The sequence below is a fragment of the Eublepharis macularius genome, chromosome 15 (assembly GCF_028583425.1).
Source record: "Eublepharis macularius isolate TG4126 chromosome 15, MPM_Emac_v1.0, whole genome shotgun sequence".
NCBI lineage: Eukaryota > Metazoa > Chordata > Lepidosauria > Squamata > Eublepharidae > Eublepharis > Eublepharis macularius.
Window position 1 is genome coordinate 32,060,831 of NC_072804.1, and position 20,114 is coordinate 32,080,944.

A 20,114-nucleotide genomic window follows, 5' to 3' on the forward strand; every position below is an offset into this window, starting at 1 on the left:
GGGGCCTGGCCTGTTGTTAGCTTGCTGCCCCAGTCCTCCTTTCAGTTTTGCTATGCATGTCCTATTAGTGCTGGAGGAGACAGATCTGAATCACTGCTAGCTTTCATATGTTCAAAGGGAGTGCAGGCATTGCACCTTCATCCTAGTTGCATCCTTTGGCACAATGTAACCTCTTTGCACCTCTGCATGACTTAACTTCATGAAGTCTGCATCCCATCTCTCCACTTTATGCTTAAGACTTAGGCTTTTCCATCAAGGCCAACAACACTTGCTTCTTCCTACAACTGTCCCCCTCAAGTCTTGTTCATATTACAGTGAACACACATACATCCTGCATGTATATGCATTCATGTGTTTGTAAAAAAAAAAAAAAAGAGCCAACACACATTCACTTTACAAATAAAACTAGAGACCAGTCATTTCTTGGATAATTGTGGGATTTAAATCTCACCTTGAGCTGTATGTCTTTAATGTAACAAGAGAATTACTTAATGTGCATACCCGAGAACTCCAAGTATACACTTTATACAGATGCTACATGCATTTCCTGTAACATGAAACAGAACTACTGCTTCTTAATTCCACCCTTTAACATCCAGCCTGAAGAAGAGTTTTGTGGAACACAAAAGTTTGCTCACTCTTTTGTGCCCTTTTAGCTGCTCCTATTAAATAAAGACTGTTGCTACTGTTGCATTTGGGTTTTTTACACAGTTCCATTGTCTTATCTCAGATGAACGATCACCACTGTGGTGCCCATGGGCACTTGATGCTTGTCAACATGTTTCCTGAGGCCCAATTCTTTCTTCTTAAAGCGAAACCCCAATTCTGTCTTTCCTCCACTGCATTGGAACAGGAGGCCTTGCCTTTGTGTCTGGAAACAGCTACCTCCATTCTCCTAACCTCCTAACATTTTTGTGAGCTTTCCAATGTTCAATGATTGGGCCAAGCCCCTGTGGCAGCCATTTTGTGATGGGCCCGTGTGCCTCATGACAGCCATGTTCTCACTGGCCCCTGCCCCCACGGCAGCCATTTTGTGGTTGTGCCCACTCACCATTCTCAAAATTCCTAAAGTGTCCATAGGCTCAACAAGATCAGGGGACCCTATACTACATCCCATACTACCATCACCCTCAAGTGAGAGCCCAAACTGGAGTGTGGGGATGTTACCCACCTCCGGAGGACTCCGCCTAGAAGGGAGGCATTGAGACACTCAGGGGGCGAGAGCCGCCGCTGGACCTCGCCGACGGTCACTTTGTACTTTGAGGTGGAGCTGAGGAGGGAGAGGCGGCCTGGCACAGAGCAGAAGACCTCATTGGGATTGGTCACTCCTCCGATCAGGGTGTCCTTGTTCATCGTCAGAGCAGAGATGGTGGTGCCATTGGCTTTCGAGGGAATGGGCACTGGAAGGAAAACAAAACACATCAAAAGAATAAAGAGGTGCCCATGCCACAATTAATTTTCTAGCCTCTAAGACAGTGGTCTTTAGTGTTGTCGACCTCTAGGTGGAGCCTGGAGATATCCCAGAACCAAAACTGCATTTCAGACTACAGGCATCAGTTCCCCCAGAGAAAATGGCTGCTTTGGGTGGACTGTATAGTATTATACCCCATTGAAGTCCCTCTCCTCCCTAAACCCCTCCTTCCCCCGGCTCTGCCCCCAAATCTGCAGGAATTTCACAAGCAAGAGTTGGCAACCCTAGTCTGGTCTTCAATCTTTCCTTTTAACCACAGGCAACCACGTGGGGCTTGCTCAGCTGCGAGCATGTGGTAGGAAGTCACATGACATCACAGTCCTGTGACAGAATGCGGTGGAATCAATGTATCTGAGCTTGCCAGTGCTAAACTGAGATCTCCACCATTTCACTAACAGACCTTGCCTTGCCATCCTACTGTTCATCTCAGGCATGCATGCACACAGAGACTGAAAGCATGGGGCCCTTGTTCTCTAGGCATGCGCAGGAGTAGCAGAGCCTCCATGAAGCCGCAGAAGAATGGCAGCTCTACACTTATCTGGAACCCAGTAAGTGGGTCTCCATGACCCATGGGTTGAATACCACTGGCTTTATGGTGCCAATAGGGTCTTACAGATGTGGTAGAATCATCAAGTAATTTTGGAAGGGTTCATATCGTAATACCTATTATATTAGCAAAGATATCATTAGTGCCTCAATGCCACAACTTGGGGCTGAGATCTGTGACTAGACGTTCTCGGCATTTTAACATAGAAATGGCATCTGTGCAGGGCCTCAATATCAACTGGGGCTGCAGCCCTTCCACTCTTCATGGTAACCCCAATCAAAAGCAATGTCCCCCTTCACCCGCTGTTTTAAAACTTATATTCTTGAACCAAGGGAGTGAAAAGTTTTTCAGGCACTATATTTACCCTGCAATGGCAACTTAACTTCATTCCAGTAACATTGATCAGTCCAGAATAACTGTTCAGATGTCCTGATAAGCTGCTGGCTAATAGAATTAAATCAATTTCAGATTGCTTTTAGTTCTCCAGCAGCAAAGTCCTCAGCTCTGCCCTACACATTATGCAAAACCCTCTGCTCTGTGTAAGAAACAAGCATGAAGATTGTCATCGTTGAATTCTGCATGCGCATGGATTTCACTGAGTGCAGACACATTTCCCATATATCCCTCCCCCTCAGCACTTATTGATGCAGTAAAATACATAGGTGCCCAATGCTGACCTACCACAGTTTACACAACAGTTTCATGCTATCGCCTACTTGGAACTGCTCTCCATACAGGAAATGTGACCGTTTGAAGTGACCCCAAGAATAAACCTTTCTTGCAATCACCACCAATTTTTAGAGTAGCATTCACATGAATAATCCAGTTGAAGTTTTTTTATCTGCAGAGCATCATCTGTGGGAAGAAGCTAGTTCATTTCCTCCTTTCCTTTCTGTGGGTAAAAAGAATGCCTTTTTGGGCACACCGGTTATTGCCAGTGTGAACACTTTATGCCGAGATCTGTTTAGATGCAGCGCCCCACCCCCCTGAAGGTTTTCGAAGGTGCCCTAGCACGCTGCCAATGTAATACTCCAGATCAGTTAAGCCTCAGCATTCTTTGTGGTTTGCCAAGTAACAACTGCTTCATAAGAAAGCCCGTTCCAGCGGTCTATGCTGCTTAATGTTTGGATCAACGAATCTGTGTGTGTGTGTGTGTGTGTGTGTTTTATATAAAGGAAATTTGCAGGTCCAAATTGGAAGAGAAAAGCCACACAATGCAATCAGAAAGGGCTAAGCAGAGGGAACCCATTAAGAGGGCCCGGACAATCAGTACATTGTGAACCCAGGGCTCTCCAAACTTGTTAGCAGCACTATAAAAAGCCAGCACATGTTATATAAAAAGGAGAATGCTTTCAGGGCTTAAAGAGATGAATGGAAATCTTCTGAGGCACAGGGAGTTCTCTCAGTGTGAAATCCTGCCAAAGGGTAGGACAAGCCCAGAGTTGCTGGCCACAAGTTTCCCTTCCAAATGCAATCGTCCAAAATGCAGCCATTAGGCATACTTTCTTAGTGGATCTATGTAATAAATATGTGTAATGGGGGGTGGGGGGTAGCTATGCCAAAAAAAACCCAAAACGGGGCAGTGTAGTGGTTGTGACAATCTTGGAAGATCCTGCTGGGAAGATGGTATGCACAATGTAGCCTCTGGCAGGTTGCTCTCTCTCTCTCTCAAAGCCTCACCTGCCCATCTGCAACATGAAGAATAATATTACTGGCCTACCTTACAGCACAGAGTACTGTGATAGGAGGTGCTTTCTCAACCCTATTGGATGTGTGCAATAGGAAGGCGGAGCATGATCTAACTTTGTGCAGAGAAGGACCTATGTTCAATCTTCTGGAAAATGCTAAAGCATTTTCTTAAGTGCCAGGGTAAAAAAGGGTAAAGGGTATGCACGTACCAAGTCATTACTGACCCATGGGGGGACGTTGCATTACAATGTTTTCTTGGCAGACATTTTGTTACAGGGAGGTTTGCCATTGCCTTCCCCAGTCATCTACACTTTACCCCCAGGTACTCATTTTACCAGCCTTGGAAGTATGGAAGGCTGTGTTAACCTTGAACTGGTTATTGGAAGCCGGCTTCCGCCAGGATCAAACTCAGGTCATGAGCTTGGGCTGCAGTACTGCCACTTATGACTCTGCGCCACGGGGCATTGCCTTAAGTACCAGGACAGAAGAGAAATTCTTCATGAACTTTGGGGAACATTTGCCCATCAGAGTTGGCACTGATTATAGACCCAGGCAACCCAGAGTACCAGCCAGTCACAGCGTGCATGTGTGTGTGATGTTCCAACCCCCCTATTTCTTTCTGTGCCTGAAGGAAGCCTATGAGGTCTGTGGTCTCAGGCTTTGCTTGACTCCAGCCCTGACCAGTTACAGGTCCCTGATGATTCTTGTCTCGTGGTTCCTGCCAGGGCTTTTTTTCTGGGAAAAGAGGTGGTGGAACTCAGTGGGTTGCCCTCCGAGAAAATGGTCACATGGCTGGTGGCCCCGCCCCCTGATCTCCAAACAGAGGGGAGTAATCTAAACTTCCCTCTGTCTGGAGATCAGGGGGCGGGGCCACCAGCCATGTGACCATTTTCAAGAGGTTCCGGAACTCCGTTCCACTGCGTTCCAGCTGAAAAAAAGCCCTGGTTCCTGCTACCCTTAACCAAGTCCCCAGTTCAGATCTGTGAGAGGCTTTGGGGATTGCAATCCTCGCTTTGCTGTTCTGCAACAGGAATAAAGTGAAGAACAGAGAACCCTTTCAGAATGTGGCCTTTTATTCAATTTGCAATTTGCGTTGACAACTTAGCCCAGAGATTATAGCAGTTTCGACTGTAGTACCAAGTGACTCCCAGCCGTCCAATTGTGAAAACAACTTACGTAACCTAGAAATTTGTGCAGAGCAGTGAGTGAGCAGCAGGTCTCTAACTAACTGGTGCTACCAATTGGCAGCCACCAAGTAGTCAGTTGTGAATTCATGAGCCCCCAGTGAATAGTTATACTTCGGAAATTATGAATTCAGGCAGAGTCACATTTGCACACAATGCCTACTTCCATTTGTTTTCTGTCATGATTGATTACATTATTAGCAGCAGCACTGGTGGAGGAGAGTGCCCTCAAGTCATAGCTGACTTATGGTGAGCCCTGGTGGGGTTTTCATGGCAAGAGACTAACAGAGGTGGTTTGCCACTGCCTGCCTCCGCAATCCTGGTTTTCTTTGGTCTCCCATTCAATTACAAACCAAGGCTGACCCTGCTTAGCTTCTGAGATCTGACAAGATCAGGCTCACTTGGGCTATCCAGACAGTCCTAAAAGCAGGGCTGGCTCATCGTCACAAAAATGCCCTGCACATCCAGGTCAGCCACTAGATGGCGAAGTTCCCAGCTGTTCACACATGCATATTGGTCTTTGCAACCTTCCTATGACTTGAGTGTGCAAACGGGTGTTTGAGGATATAACTCCAAAAACTCATGATCATTCTGCAAACTACCATCCTTTAAATCTTCTTCCAGGGAACAGCAGAAGGTTTACAGAAATAGTCATAACATTTATTCCAATGACATTACAATTTCATGACGAGGGTCTGAAGCTGCCATGACAAGTTGGATCTTGTAGAGTTTGATAGTAATTTTCATAGTCGATGCATATGCTCAGGGCTTTTTTTCTGGGAAAAGAGGTGGTGGAACTCAGGACTGCACAATGATGTCACTTTGGGTCAGCTGGAACAAGGGGGGAGTTTTTTCAAAGTTTAAATCGTCCTCGGTGAAAATGGTCACATGACTGGTGGCCCTGCCCCCTGATCTCCAGACAGAGGGGAGTTTAGATTGCCCTCTGCGCCAGTGGCACAGAGGGCAATTTAAACTCCCCTCTGTCTGGAGATCAGGGGGCGGGGCCACCAGTCATGTGACCATTTTCAAGAGGTGCCAGAACTCCGTTCCACCACGTTCCAGCTGGAAAAAAAAGCCTGCATATGCTGGTTCTATTAATTGTGGCTATTTTGAAGTATTTTATTAGTTGAATTTCTTGAGGTTGTTGATGTCATTTTTTAAAAATTATATACTGTGATTTAACTTAATCTTTGTATTGGATGAAGAAACTGGAAAAGTCTAATAATCCGTTATGCTGTATGGAATATTTTTATTGAGAGGATAACACTAAAAAGATTTTAAAGAAACCTTTCCAAACACCATCAACACGTGCTTTTCGATGGAGTCCATTCACATAGTCGGCAGTCAACCCGTTAGAGAAATCATATTCAGTCACAGAGGCAAACCCAACCAGTCGCCCCAGAGGAATAAACAGAGCACATGCTTTCCAGTGACACAATTGTTAGGGAGCAATGGGCAAACCTGGCTTGTCTTGAACTGCAAACGGCTCACCCTTTGCAAGCAGCATCTGTGAGTATTCAGAAAGAAGTTCACTTAAGCTTTCTAAATTAGTTCATGCTTCTTTAAGTCGCTGTTAGAATGAAATTAAGAGCAAGCACCCTCAACTCTCAAAGCTTCTTCCCTGCATGCTTGAATTAATTTTTTTTAAAAAACTTCCGAAGCAGTGTGCTAACCCTCCTGTCTAGGAATGTTTTAAAAAATCATTAAAAAATTCTCCCTCTTAATGCAAATTGTATACATTTTTAGAAAATTCTTCCCATCTACAGAAGTGTACTAGCACTCATCCAGTTTTTTAAATTAAAAAACACTCCTGCTACAGTGAAAAAAGTCATCCTTACTTTTTTTTAATAATTATGTTACACAGTGCTCCTGTGCAATTTAGAAGTAATTTTAAAAATTGGCAAGTAACACTCTCACTTTAAATAATGAACTCTTTTAAAATAAGGAATCTGATCTCAACATATAGTCAAAATAAACTTTGATTCCATTTGCAAACCTATTTGTTTCTTATTGACAAAACAGATAGTCCAGGCAGTGTGGGTGCGGGGAGGGCTTATGGATGAGGCAAAAAATGGAATCCTGCCGATTTAATTGGCATAACTGCAAATCTGTCATTCTTCCATCATCATGGGAAAAACTGGGAATCTTTCACAATTCCATAGTGGGAGTTTCTGCTTGCATCAGAATGGTAATTTAATTGTTCTGCCAATTCAGAAAGAGCAGCGTGGTTTCGGCACAACTAAGCTGAAAATATTTTGAGGAGTTTGCACTGTTTTATGTTAACTGTTTTTTTGGTTAGAAGCAAGACGTGTTTGTCCTCACAAGATCGAAATGTTTATTTAGTATCAAGGCTGAGCTGAGTAGACAGGTATGGCCCTTGTGGTTCCAGCCCAATTCATCACCAGCAACTGTATTCTTGTAAGTGCCCCTCCCCAGCAAAAGTACTTGCCAACCAGGGGGGTTGGATGTTCTGTTTTGTTGCCTGAGGCCCCCTCGCCTCAGATTGAAGGAGACGTGTGGGGAACGGGTCTGACTTTACCATTTAGCAGGAGGGTGTGCAAACAGATTCCCACTTTCCTCAATCCCTGACAAAACACCAACCAGTATTATAAACACAGTAGTTTAGTATTACCAGATCTCAGGGTTTGATCCGAGGTTTTAGCCTCCTTCTCACGGTTCCCAGAGAAAAGGAGCCAAAGGGCGAGAGACCAGAATTGTGAGGTCATACCACTTGGCTTGAGAGCTTTTCTGTTCCCTTCATCCACCAGCCCCCATCCATGTCTGTCAGGATATACTTGCAACCCTGGGCACGGCCAGGGCACTGAAGCCCCTTCTTCCCCCTCCCTGCCCACCCCAGTCCTGATCCAAACTGGGCCCTGCAGCACTTGATTCAAGAGCATCATGAATCACACCTGAAGCTGCTTCAAACTGAATCAGACCCTTGGTCCGTCAAGGTCAGTGTTGCCTACTCACTGAAGAGTGTTGACAGCAGCTGTCCAGGAATGGCCCCTCATATCACCTACCACCTGATTTTTCCCTGGAGATCCCAGGCAGCAATGCCATTCCCCCACTAGGGGCAGAGGATCCCCAGCCACCTGGGGGGAATGAATGCTCACAAAATATGTATGCTTCTGCATCACCCTGGAAAATGACTTCATGTTCTGGTGTGACATCGAAGCTAGGGGTCCTGCCAGGCCCAATTTGCTAAAAGACGCCCTCTAAAACTCTAAGCTTGGAGGTGATTTTGAGCTAATCGCACACACCCTTGGCATGATCCATAGTAGGAAAGGTCCTGCTGGTCTGATCCCCACCCCCACCCCCAGTTTGGCCCCTGGGAGACCTGGCAACCCTGGTGCTGGAAATTGAACCTGAAACCTTCTACATGCCAAGTGCATACCTTAATACTGAGCCACAGCTCCTGCTTTCAGTCCCACTAGTTAAAAACTTGATGTCTCATTTGGCCCTCCGACCACAGATGGGCGCACCTTCTCCCCCCACATGGTAGCACTAGGAACTGCCTTTATCCCACCATGTGCCAGGCACCTCCCTTTTATTCCTACATTCCACCCCTACACCCTAGGTTTTGCGTATCCAAAGACTGGGCAATTTTGAAAGATTCTCGGATTCTCCCTGACTGGAAATGGCTTGAGAAAATACTGGTGAGGACTTTGGCTGCTCTTTAACCATGAGGACAGGCACAAGTTTAGCAATTTCAATGGTCTTCCTGGCACAGAGGTGCTACGAGTTGGCTTGGCCTGTTGAATTTCTGCTGGCTAAACAAATGTTAAAGGTACTAAAGCCCCGGGGGGGGGGGGTATCCTTCATGGAGAGCGTCTACCAAATTACTGGGTATCAATTTCACACTCCTAGACATGTGTTAGCTTTGCGGCCCAAATCCCATTTAAAACAGTAATCCTGATACTATTTTCCCTCCCATACCAATCTACAGGTGCCATCTAATCTGTAACCTGCCCAAGGCTGAAGCCACCTAGAAATATATTGTCCTCCAAGGTGCCAGAGGTCACTGTGGATCTGGCACAACCGACTAAGAGGGTTGCTCTGGTAGAACTCCCAAATGGAATTTGCATTGGGTTCGCAGCCAGGCTTGGTATGCACATACAGTAGAAGGTGGTGGCTGAACAGACTGAAATGTTTCTCAAATGTTTTCCATGGGAAAAAATTCTACAAGTTTTTAAAAAAACCTACTAGCCAAATGGAGGGAGTCCAAGTCCATCCATCTCCTTGAGGTGCTAGCTTTCCACCTGCAGGAAGTTCCTTTTAAACACATGGAAGTGTTTTAAAATGTGAAGTCACGCAGGCCATTCTACCACCTCGTATGTCTACCAACCCTCTGAGTAGACAAGGCTTTAGGAAACAGGAGTTATTGTTCTGCGTGTCATTAGGCATACACATAGCCTTCCTGCATGTGCAGGAGAGAAGGAGGTGGGCTAGTGGGTCTCCCCCCCACACACACATACAGAACCAGTCAGGGTTGCCAAGCCTCCAGGTGGGGCCTGGAGATCTCCCTGAATTACAATTGATCTCCGAACTACAAAGGGCAGTTTTCCTGGAGAAAATGGCTGCTTTGGAGGGTGGACTGTATGGCAATATACCCTGCTGAGGTCCCTCCCCAAACCCCATCCTGTCCAGGCTCCACTCCCAGGTCTCTAGGAATTTCCCATCCTGGAGCTAGCAATTCTAAAAGCAGCGTGGGCAGGAGAGAAGGGGGGGATTTAGCAGGGTAGCAGGATTGGCACTTTAGTGCTCCACACAGATTAGTGTTAGGTCCCTGCGAGGTGGGTTGGTATGCATATATTGCACTTGGAAGGAGCATGTGGCTGAAGGTTTACTTGATGGTAAATCGGGAGTCATTCCACTGACTCTCAGTTCGAAAGCCAAAGGAAAGCAGGCTTGGCTGTTCAGAGTTTACGGGCCTTGGAAGCCTCCGATGATTCTGCCTTGAGGCTGGTCCAGCTTGCACCAGCTTGCATTTTCCTAGTGCTCCTTCCTTCCCGGATTCTCTTTAATACTGCAGTTATTAAACCTTAATATTGCAACCGTGCCTTACCCGGCAAACTTAACATATATACGATGTGTGTCATCATAACTCAAACATTTCCTGTACAGCAATTCATGTTGCTGAACAGGTTTACGCAAATGATAGGCAACCAGGTAACCCAAGGAGGGTTAAACCTGCCCCCCATCCATGAAATATGGGGAAAGAGTGATTCTGCAGCACAGGAATTTGCTAACAGTCCTCACTGAGGGATGGAGTGGACAAGCCCTCCCTTCTAGGCACAAACGGAGCTGCTGTATTTCACCACCCTCTTCAAACTCTTTCACATCCCCGAGCCAAGTAAAAACTATGGCCTCTCTCGCTTGAATTCCTTTACAACACTTCCCAAACTCACTTTGAACCTTAACCTGCTTTTAATCCACTTTTTATTTTTTAGTAGTTATTATTAAAATATTTCTATCCTGATGCTGGCCCAAGCAGAAGGTGACTCCCAGCATATTTTGTATCACTACAGGTTACAATTTTGTTTAACTGCACACACACACACACACACAATCAAATATAATAGGAAGAAGTTACCCACAGTTCAACAGAAATTATTTAAAATCATGCCTACCGAGTATCAGGAAAATCTAAGTGCAGCTAAAATATAACAACATTCAATATATATATCATCCTTCAGAAAAACTTAATGCCACATTCAGAGCGGTTAACAAAGTGTGTTATTATTATCCTCATGACAGCCACCCTGTGAGGTGGGTGTGGCTGAGAGAGCTCTGAGAGAGCTGTGACTGACCCAAGGTCACCCAGCTGGCTTCAAGAGGAGGAGTGGGGAATCAAACCCGGTTCTCCAGATTAGAGTCCTGCTACTCTTAACTACCACACCAAAGGGAGAATGCTGACTTGCCTCCTTTCCACATACTCTGCTGTCCCCAAGTACCACCCCCAATTCCGATGAATTTTCCAAGCTGGGTTTGGCAGCTCTAGTATTATGGGGAGTTTCTGTCCAGTTTATGCACCCCACACAATTTGTAGACCTCCGTCACCCCTTCTCAGTCACCTGAGAGCTGTTATGGGGTACCTTCCTACATATGTCTGTCTATTTATCTTTCTCTTCCCAAACCCCCCTAAATTAAAAATCCATAAATAAAATGGTAGCCATGCCTCCGGTGCAACTTGTCAGAGAGCCAAACTTGCTCGGTCCTGTTCCACCAACGAAAGGCCAATGAAGTGTTCCACCAGCAAAAGCATATATCTCAGGGAGAAAGCCGTCTGCTAGAGGAATGGATCTGTGGGCTCACAAGTGGAATAGATCTGTAGGATCCAGCCCTAGGAATTGTTCCTCACTTCTAGCTTACAAACAAGCAGATTTTTAATTTTTTTGCAGAGTCAGTCTAAGTGGCTAACTCATACATCACAAGCAAAGCAAATGCGTGTCAGGAGGAGGCAGAAGTAATCCACCCTTCATTTGTCTCTACCTCACCCTTCCAAATGGCTTTTTTCCCACTCCACTATGAGGTCTCAGTTGCATATCTGTAATAAAGGGTAAGCACGGAAGCCATGGGGGGGGGGCGTTCGAAACAAATATCAAATTCAACAAGCTGCACTGATTTTGAAAGAAGATTAACATTTTAGCACAGGGACGTCAGAAAATCAGAAATCAGAAAAAAATCACACCGATGTTACATCATCAAGTCCAGCATCCTATTTCTCATAGCCAGTGATACAATATCTCTGTTATGCTGTCCCTCAACAACTGGTATTCAAAGGTACACTTCCTCTGAACATGGAGGTTATATTTTGGCATCATGGCTATTAGCCACCCAGGGACCCATCCTCCATGAATGTTCCCTTTTAAAGCCGTCTAAGCTAGCAACCACCGCTATACCTTGTGGCAAGGAATTCTATACATTAATTATATGTTGTGTGGCGCTGTGAGTGTAGGTAACACCTGAGTCTCCAACTCTCTCCCTCATCTCTCTCGCTGCCAAATGATGGTTTGAACTTCCTACTGTTGAGGGAAAGGGGAAAGCAAGCAAGCATGGCTGGGGCTACTCCAAAGCGACTGTTTAAAAAGCCTGCCATCCTTCCTCCCCATGCACAGGATTCTTCCTCCTCCTCCTCGGGTATCTCTTTTCCATCCAAAGGTGTTTTAGAGTTCACCTCCTCCCCTCTTGCTAGTCATCCTGCAAGGAGGTATTTATGGCTATGCCCACAGCGGAGGTCAGAGCCCTCAGCTATATTTCAAAACGGCTCTCTGTCATTAGCTTTCTTTTCACCTAGAGGGGACAATTCGGGTATTCTCTTATCTCAGGTGTACAACTTGAGCAATACCTTTGTGCCAAAGAGATCCCTCAGATTTACCACATGCGTCTGTTTTTAAAATGGAAAGGACAGCTTGGAATCTTCCAGACTCTCCCAGATTCCCTGTTTCCTTCAGGGGGATGACTAAGGGAGGGGGAAATATAATACAAGAAGGAACCATGCTGATTCTACACTATAAAAGTCCTCAATAGAAATCACCCTGTGTAGGGATTAATGAACAGATTTCTTGTGTTTCTTATTAAGTGGAAATAGCAGCTGTGGGGGGGGGGAATAGTTTTTTCTCTGCTCTGCTTTCCCAACCGTACTTCTCCTTCACATAAGGGAAACTCACAGGCGCCATACATCCAGAGGAGTTGGCCATGTTAGTTTGTAGTTGCAAAATAGTAAAGAGTCCAGTAGCACCTTTAAGACTAACCAACTTTATTGTAGCATAAGCTTTCGAGAACCACAACTCTCTTCGTCATATGCATGGACATCTGTATGGTGCCATGGAAGGTACTGTACAGGTATTTGTATGGTTCCCCTGGGGACTTCAGCAGGGTAGAATGCCATAGTGTCTGCCCTCCAAATCAGCTCATCTAGTTGTTCTTTAATGTGCTACTGGACCTGAATGTTGCTTCTCCACTACAGACCAACACAGCTACCCAGTTGAAACTATTTTCTCCAAGGGAACTGACCTCTGTGGCCTAGTGATGAGTTGTTATTCTGGAGATCTCCAGATACCACCCGGAGGTTGGCAACCCTAGAAGGCATACAGGATCATGTGCGCATGCACAGACATCCGAATTCATGCCACGGACATCACTCACATAAGCCCAGAAGTGACATCAGCACAATGCCATGGGTCAGTGGAAACACTCTGGTATTTGGGCAAAATTCTTTGGCTTAACTGTAGAGCTTTGTCCAAATACCAGAACATCACCAGTAACCCCCCCCCCCAGCAATGTGCTGACATCACTTCTGGGCTCACAGGAAGTGATGTCAGCACACTGTGATGCTGCTGATGTTTCCTCTCCACACACACCCTGCCCCCAGCCAGCTGAACAGCTGTTGGAAGTGCCTACAGGCAGCAGGGACTCCCCTGCCCTGATCGGGGGAATGGTACGCCTGCATAGAGTCCACTCTTCAAAGCAGCCATGTTTGTCAAGGGAACAACTGATCTCTGTAATCTGGAATTCCAGGAAGATCTCCAGATCCACCTGGAGATTGGCAACTCTCAAAGAAAACTTGTCTAAATCTTGCCCGCCTCGCACCCACACATTTCTGGCCCAGTTGTGTTGTGTCCTTTACCTGAAGGCCTACATAGGATGGCAGTCACCAAACCATGCCATGCCTGCGTCACCCCCTGTGGCCATGGCATGACCAGTGACACTGTTTTGTGTTTTAGCTGTATATTCTACAGGTGAATAGAACACTCTGGCCCAGGCCCAGTTTTATGCTTACCCTGCAATCCTACATTCAGAAGTAGGTCCCCTTTTGTTCAAAGGTTTTATTCCCAAGGATATGTGCAGAAGATGGAATTGAGGTGTTCGATGCTATTCCGTTGTTTTGTTGGTGTTTTACCTGGGGCCATGGGGCCTCTTTGAAAGGGATATGCCAGAGCATAAGTGCTCAGATAAATTTGAAAATGAGAGAAAATCCGTTGATTTCTCTCCCTAGACCCATGTAGGTTGAAGAGAGCCTCCACAACACAAAAGCTGGGTTCTCTTGCACTCTTTTGATGGCACCAGCCAACAGTCACAACTGGGTTATCAGATGGAAGAGATTTGTGCAAAAGAGCTGGGAAAATTTTCCTTTGGGGAGTCTGGACAAACAGGTTTGTTTTCATGCTCAGGTGCTAACAGATCAACCTATTTGGGGCCCTGAGAAGGAATTTTCCCTGAGGTCAGATTGGCTATTTATTTATTTACTGATTTCTCTCTCCCCTTCTTCCAAGGAATTGGATTAAAGAAAGAAAATGACCAATGACTTTTTTGACAGAGTTTTTTTCTTTGCTTTTTGGGGTTTACAAGTTTAATCTGTCTGGTTTTTTTACTATATAAAAATCCAGCCCAGTTCCTTTTTCTTTTCAGTCATAACAATTTTGCAACTCCTTCCTGATTAATATACCGTAGAAGCCTAAACGTTTTAACTGATGCCTTGGGACTTGTGAGGAGTGAAAACCACCACGCAGGCTCCTTTCTTTCTTAGGTCAAATCGGATGAAAAAGGAGTTAAATATTGCTTTTCCCCTCTAGCTTTTGTGTTATTGTTTATTAATTTTTCAGTAGGTACACCTTGTTTGGCAAAGAGAAACAAATGAAAATAAATCCAGACATATAATCAAGAAATGATCGATAAACTCTCCAACTCATGAAACCAGGTACAAAGGAAGCCATTGAAATCTCCTACACAGTCCTAACCCCCGTGATGCCATTTCTTTTATTAATGTTAAAACAGAACCTTTCTACATATTCTTTTGATCAGTGGGCAGAGGAATTTCTAACATTTGAAATAAATTATTTGGCATGGATGAATATTTTGATCATTTTATAATTGAGGGTGATTTTTAATTTTAAAAATAAATAAATAAAAACCATTCTTTTTGTGCAGAAAAACACATCTGTTTGTAATGTGTTGGACACCGTCCACAGCTTGCACCTCAGAGGATACATAGCGTTTCCCCTCCAACACTCACTTTCTGTAATATTTTGTCATGAAAAGGTACTGTTCTTCCCTGGATAGCACAATCCATTCTATCGTGATGAATGCCTCATGTGTGGCAGTGTGATTGCCATGATGACCTTTTACCACGACCGTGTGGTGTGTAGTGAAGCGTGCATATAAAGCACACCTAATGTGCTGTGCCTCTGTGAGGTTGTGATCCTTTCTTTCTGGTTCTTTTGACGTCATTTGTACATGTGCCACCAAAGTCCTTTGACGGCACTTGGAATTACTTGTAGATTGTGCATAGTCCCACACCAGCGCAAAGTGAAATAAAGGTCTGGGCCTCCAAGCCAGACAAGATGAAGGAAGTTTTATGTGAGCGGAGATCCCAGCATTCATTTAAAAGATATGCTTAGGAGAACCTAACTGCGCTAATCTGGATCATTATCCTTTGGATTGTAAGAGTTTTTATTAGGAGGTATTTTAAATTGTTATTATGTATTTTAATCTTTTCTATGAAAATGTCCAGATTAAAAAAAAATTATCTTGATAGATATTTGATTTTATCTGGTACTATTGCTGTGGTTCTCTGCTAATACAATAAAGGTAGGTTGGTGGTTGAGTGGATGGATGATGGATGGATGGATGGATGGATGGATGGATGGATGACTTAACCTGCTCCCTTTTGTTCTGAATTGGGATCCTGAATGCCTGATAACAGAGTTCAAAAAGCATGGGAAGTGTCTCTGTATTATAACCATAGCAGATGGCTGGAGGCAACTCACGTGATCAGATGTTCCTCAATATACTCAAAGACCCTCCAAGCAGACATCTGAGAGATGGGCTGTAACCTACATTTCCTCAGAATTGTTGGAATGCTCTTTGATGGTAGTGGAGGAGCCCATTGTGTGACCTATCTGTAGACAGGTGCAGTCCCTTTCCCCAGCAATGCTTCCATAATTTAGTGAGCCTTGTGGCCCCAATCCAATTTTACAGGCACATAATAGACAAGTGTTTATCTCCATGGTGAGAAGTAAGCGGAAAAATCTTTAGGCAAACTCTCAGGAAAACCCTTGTCCAGTTCCTTGTTGAGAAGTGAATCTGGAGGCAAAACCTTTTTGTGATTGATTACTGCTGCAAACATTTGAGTGGATGGTGGGTATGCTAGTGTCAGTTCAGTAGCATAGTGGTTAAATCACTGAGCACTCTGCTAGTTTGAATCCCACTTCTGCCATGAGTTCAGTAAGCGGTCTTGGGTAAGCCACTCCTCTCAGCCCCAGCACCTCAGCCGTATTGTGGGGATAATTGTAATCTGAAGAAGTGAGCTGTGACTCACAAAACCTCATATCCTACCACAGATTTTGTTAGTCTTATAGGTGCTTCTGGACTCTTGCTCTTTTCTACTGTGGAGATAATAGTAACACCACCCTTAGTGAGATATTTGTCTGTCTAGGAGAGCTGTATATAAGTGCAATTGTTATTATTACTATTACTACTACAGTTATAAAAGTTCTATCAAAGCTACCACTTCCTTTGCTCTTCACATACAACAAGGCTTCCATAATTTTGTGATCAGGGCCAGCGCGCCCATAGAGGCCAAGTAGGCAGTGGCCTCAGGCACGAGGGCCCTGGAGAGGCGCCAGAGGGGGTGTCAGGAGTGGAGGCGCGCGCCGCGGAGCTGGCATGGCTGGCCCGCAGCTGCTGCAGCCAGCCAGCCCCTTGCTGCTGCCGCCGCCGCCGCCACACGCCCCCAGCCGGGCACAGCAGCCACAAGCCGCTGCCGGGGCGGCGTGTGGAGTGTGGAGCAGCCTCCGCCCGCCACCCCAGCCATCCGCCGGCTAATGCCCCGGCTTGCGCTGCGCGATGACGTCATCGTGCAGTCTGTGGCACGCACGCACATAGCACACGCGGGGAGGGGGTTGCCACAGGCACCAGAGACTCTGGTGCCGGCAGTGTTTGTGATCATTTTGACTCATTCCAACTCTACATGCACATAACAGCAGAAAGTCTCTTCAGAAACTCTTCATACTACCAACCCGATATCAAGTAAGTAGATGACATTGGGGTGTGTGTATGCTAAATTTATCTATTCACTTTCTGTCTCAAAAAGCTGGTCACAGTGTGTGTAACGGGCTTACATACACACCATAATGGGTCATGTTGGGAATCCACGTATTAGCAAATTACTCCTATCCAGCTAGAGATTCGTCAGTATACAGATCAAGGCCATCATCTTTATTTAGCCTTTTTCTTATGAAGATATAAAGAAGCATGCAGCGTTCTACCCAATTGTACAGTAAAAAGTAAACCTCCTGCCTGCCAGTATCTTATCCAATTAGCTCAAAAGTTATGGGCCGATTGGTGATCACTTCGGCTTTCATTGCAGTAAAATGTAAATTGTTTTAAGCTGGGGTCATTTCGCAGAAAAAGAGCTCCAGGAACTCATTAGCACAACTCATTAGCATAACTCATTAGCATATGCCACACCCCTTGCCATCACTGGAAGTGTGTCATTGGCATAACTGATTTGCATATGCCACACCTCCTGACCTCACCTATCCTGGCTATTTTGGACCCGATCCTGGCCATTCAGGGCCAAAATTGGGCCCAAAATGGCAAAAGGGGCTGATATGTGACCTCTTTGGAGAACTACCAGAACTGTGTTCCTGCACTTTCTCCCTCAAAATGAGCCCTAGTTTTAAGACATTTAAAATGCTTGAACTGAAGCTTATTACACAACTTGTCTTTCGGTTTCTGTGGCTTCACTCTGCCTCCCCAGGTATACTTGTGGCTCACCACCACCCAGCCTACCATCACCACCACAAAATGCCTGCTATGGGGTCTGTTTTCTCCCCTTGAGAATTCTGTTGATTTATTCAGCACTGAGAGGGAGAGACTCTCTGTTAATATATTGGCAAGGCATCTGGGGAGGGTCGTTTTCTGTGGTTTCTAAACAGTATAATCCATTTTGCAAATAATACCCTCAAGAAGTCTTGACTGTGTTCTCTGCAGATGTACAGGGGGGGGAAGTCTTTTGGAGAAGGCTACGCATCTGATCTAAGCTACAGCCTCATTGCTGTCAATTCATTCAAACGTATGTCAATTTCCCACTGCCAGGAGACTCTTCAGCCAAGATTTATCTTTTGTAAATGATTGTCATAATAATATTTCTTTTCCAAGTGGAGAATTAGCTGCTAATCCACAGGACACCTGATATGATGGTATTATAGTTGCTAAACACACAATGCAAAGATGCCTTTCCCATCTGCCATTTTGGAATTTCTCAGCTGAAGTGGCTCCAGGCTAAAGGTACTAGCCTCCACTCCACCCATGTCAGTGTACAATGTTGCAAAACTATCTGGGTTGCAGTCCTTAACCATTCTTCCAGGGACGAACTGCAGCTTTCCTTTATGAGATTACTTTGGAATAAGCACTTTGTGAAAATGGTAGTTCAAGCCTTTGTTGGAACCTGGGGGTTTTAAGTCAGGGGCCAGAGTCCATTTCCACAAGACTCAATCTGTGAACTCAAGGGTTGCCCTTGGTGCCTCATCAAATGCCAGGAGATTTTGAGGGCGGTGCCTGGAGAGGGTGGAAGTTGGAGAGGATGTGACAGCATTTGGGGAGATAGTCTAGGGATTTCCCCTAATCTCTATGATAAAGACCACAGAAACATGGGGAGTTCTTAGCATCACTATGGAGGCCCTTCTCTGGCCATTTTTTCTCCCACTGCTCAATTTCTCAATGGCAGGAGATGACGGCTGAGCACGGGGGTCTGCTTGCCAGAAACAGGCAAATGGCAAGTCTAGTGAACACTACCACAATCACGCACTACTTGCATATGCTCTTCTGTTCCTCATGCATGGTGGTCCTACTGTGTTTTGGACTGTGGCAGTGAGCAGAAGAAACTTTAGCCTCCCTGCATCCTAACACTGCTGTTGCCTGGAATAGAAACGGAGCATTTCCAATCTCTGGGAGAGGTGCTATTTGGCCCATTGCAGAGTATTTCTGTTCGAAATAAAATTGTGTGCGTGGGGGGGGGGGTTAACTTTATTTTGCTCACTGCCTGAGAGGAGCAGGAATAGTGCACATAAAGAACAGAGAAGAATATGCAAGTATCATATGACCATGAAATTGAGTTCACACGCTGGGTGAAGGGTCCTCAGCCACTCAACCCCTGCAAACTCCGTCTCATGGAAATCAAATCTCCGTTCTGATGCAGTAGTTACTGTGAGGTTAGCAGAGGACTGGCATATCAACACTTCCTGTGGTGCGCATTTGCCAAACAGTGCTGATAATGTGCAAAAAAACAAAAGAAACAGATCATTTTGCATATCAGCCGGTCAACGTGCATAATCTTCCAACTGCTGTTAGAGAATTCCACGTATTGACAGATGCATGATGAAGTAGAGAATATGCATATTGACCAGGCAGTGTATGAAAAGCCCTTATTATGCTGACAAGTCATACACAATACCCATAACATCATTTGGAGACATGGAATAATAGGCAAACAGTGCAATCCTAAAAAGATTTATTCCTGTTTAAGCCCATTGAAATCAATGGGTTTAGACTGGCGTGACTCTTCTTAGGACTGCACTGAAAATGTCCTAATTAGTCTTCTTTATTTGTGCATATCCTCTATGACTGCTTCTGCATGGACCTCATCCCCTAATTGTCTACTTTCTGTGTTTCCCCCTGCTTTGCTCAGATCTTTCCCAAACCTGGTTTGGTACTTTTTTGGAAAGGTTGCAATCAAACCGCCTTTACATGCCGTGTGGATGTGAAAGTCCACATCCTTGCAATTCCTGTCCCCATTGGCACCACTTTCTTGGTGTCAGTCTCTGTGGCCAGCATTTCCCCTCTCTAGTGGCATTGTATAGCTTTTTTTGGATTTTTTTAAAAAATGGCGGTTAGCATATTGCCACACTATACCATGTTAATTGCTATACATCATATTGCTACACTATACCACTATGTCAATTACAGATTTTTTTAAAAGCCTGAAAAAGACCTCTGGGGAGTGGAATGGTGGTGGCAGCCGTGGGGGTGCTGGAACAAGGAACATGCAAGGAACCTATTGTGTGGACACTCAATTGCCGCCACAAATGTCGAAGCCTTTGCAATGGCAATGGAAGGAACATGGGAAACCATCATTGTGCGGATAGAGGTAAATGTCCAGTTAACGTACACAACCGCCAGAGCTGTGAGGGGGCCCATGGCTCAGTGCCAGAGCATC

At 45.2% G+C, this 20,114-nt stretch overlaps 1 protein-coding gene across 1 annotated transcript in view; it reads right to left on the minus strand.

The window, feature by feature from the left end:
* TFAP2E (transcription factor AP-2 epsilon) overlaps positions 1 to 20,114 on the minus strand; it is a 75,611-nt gene that overhangs the window by 10,498 nt on the left and 44,999 nt on the right. The window contains exon 4 of the mRNA XM_054999438.1: positions 1,172 to 1,400. Coding sequence (XP_054855413.1) covers positions 1,172 to 1,400 — 229 coding nt within the window. The remainder of the gene's footprint in view (positions 1 to 1,171; positions 1,401 to 20,114) is intronic.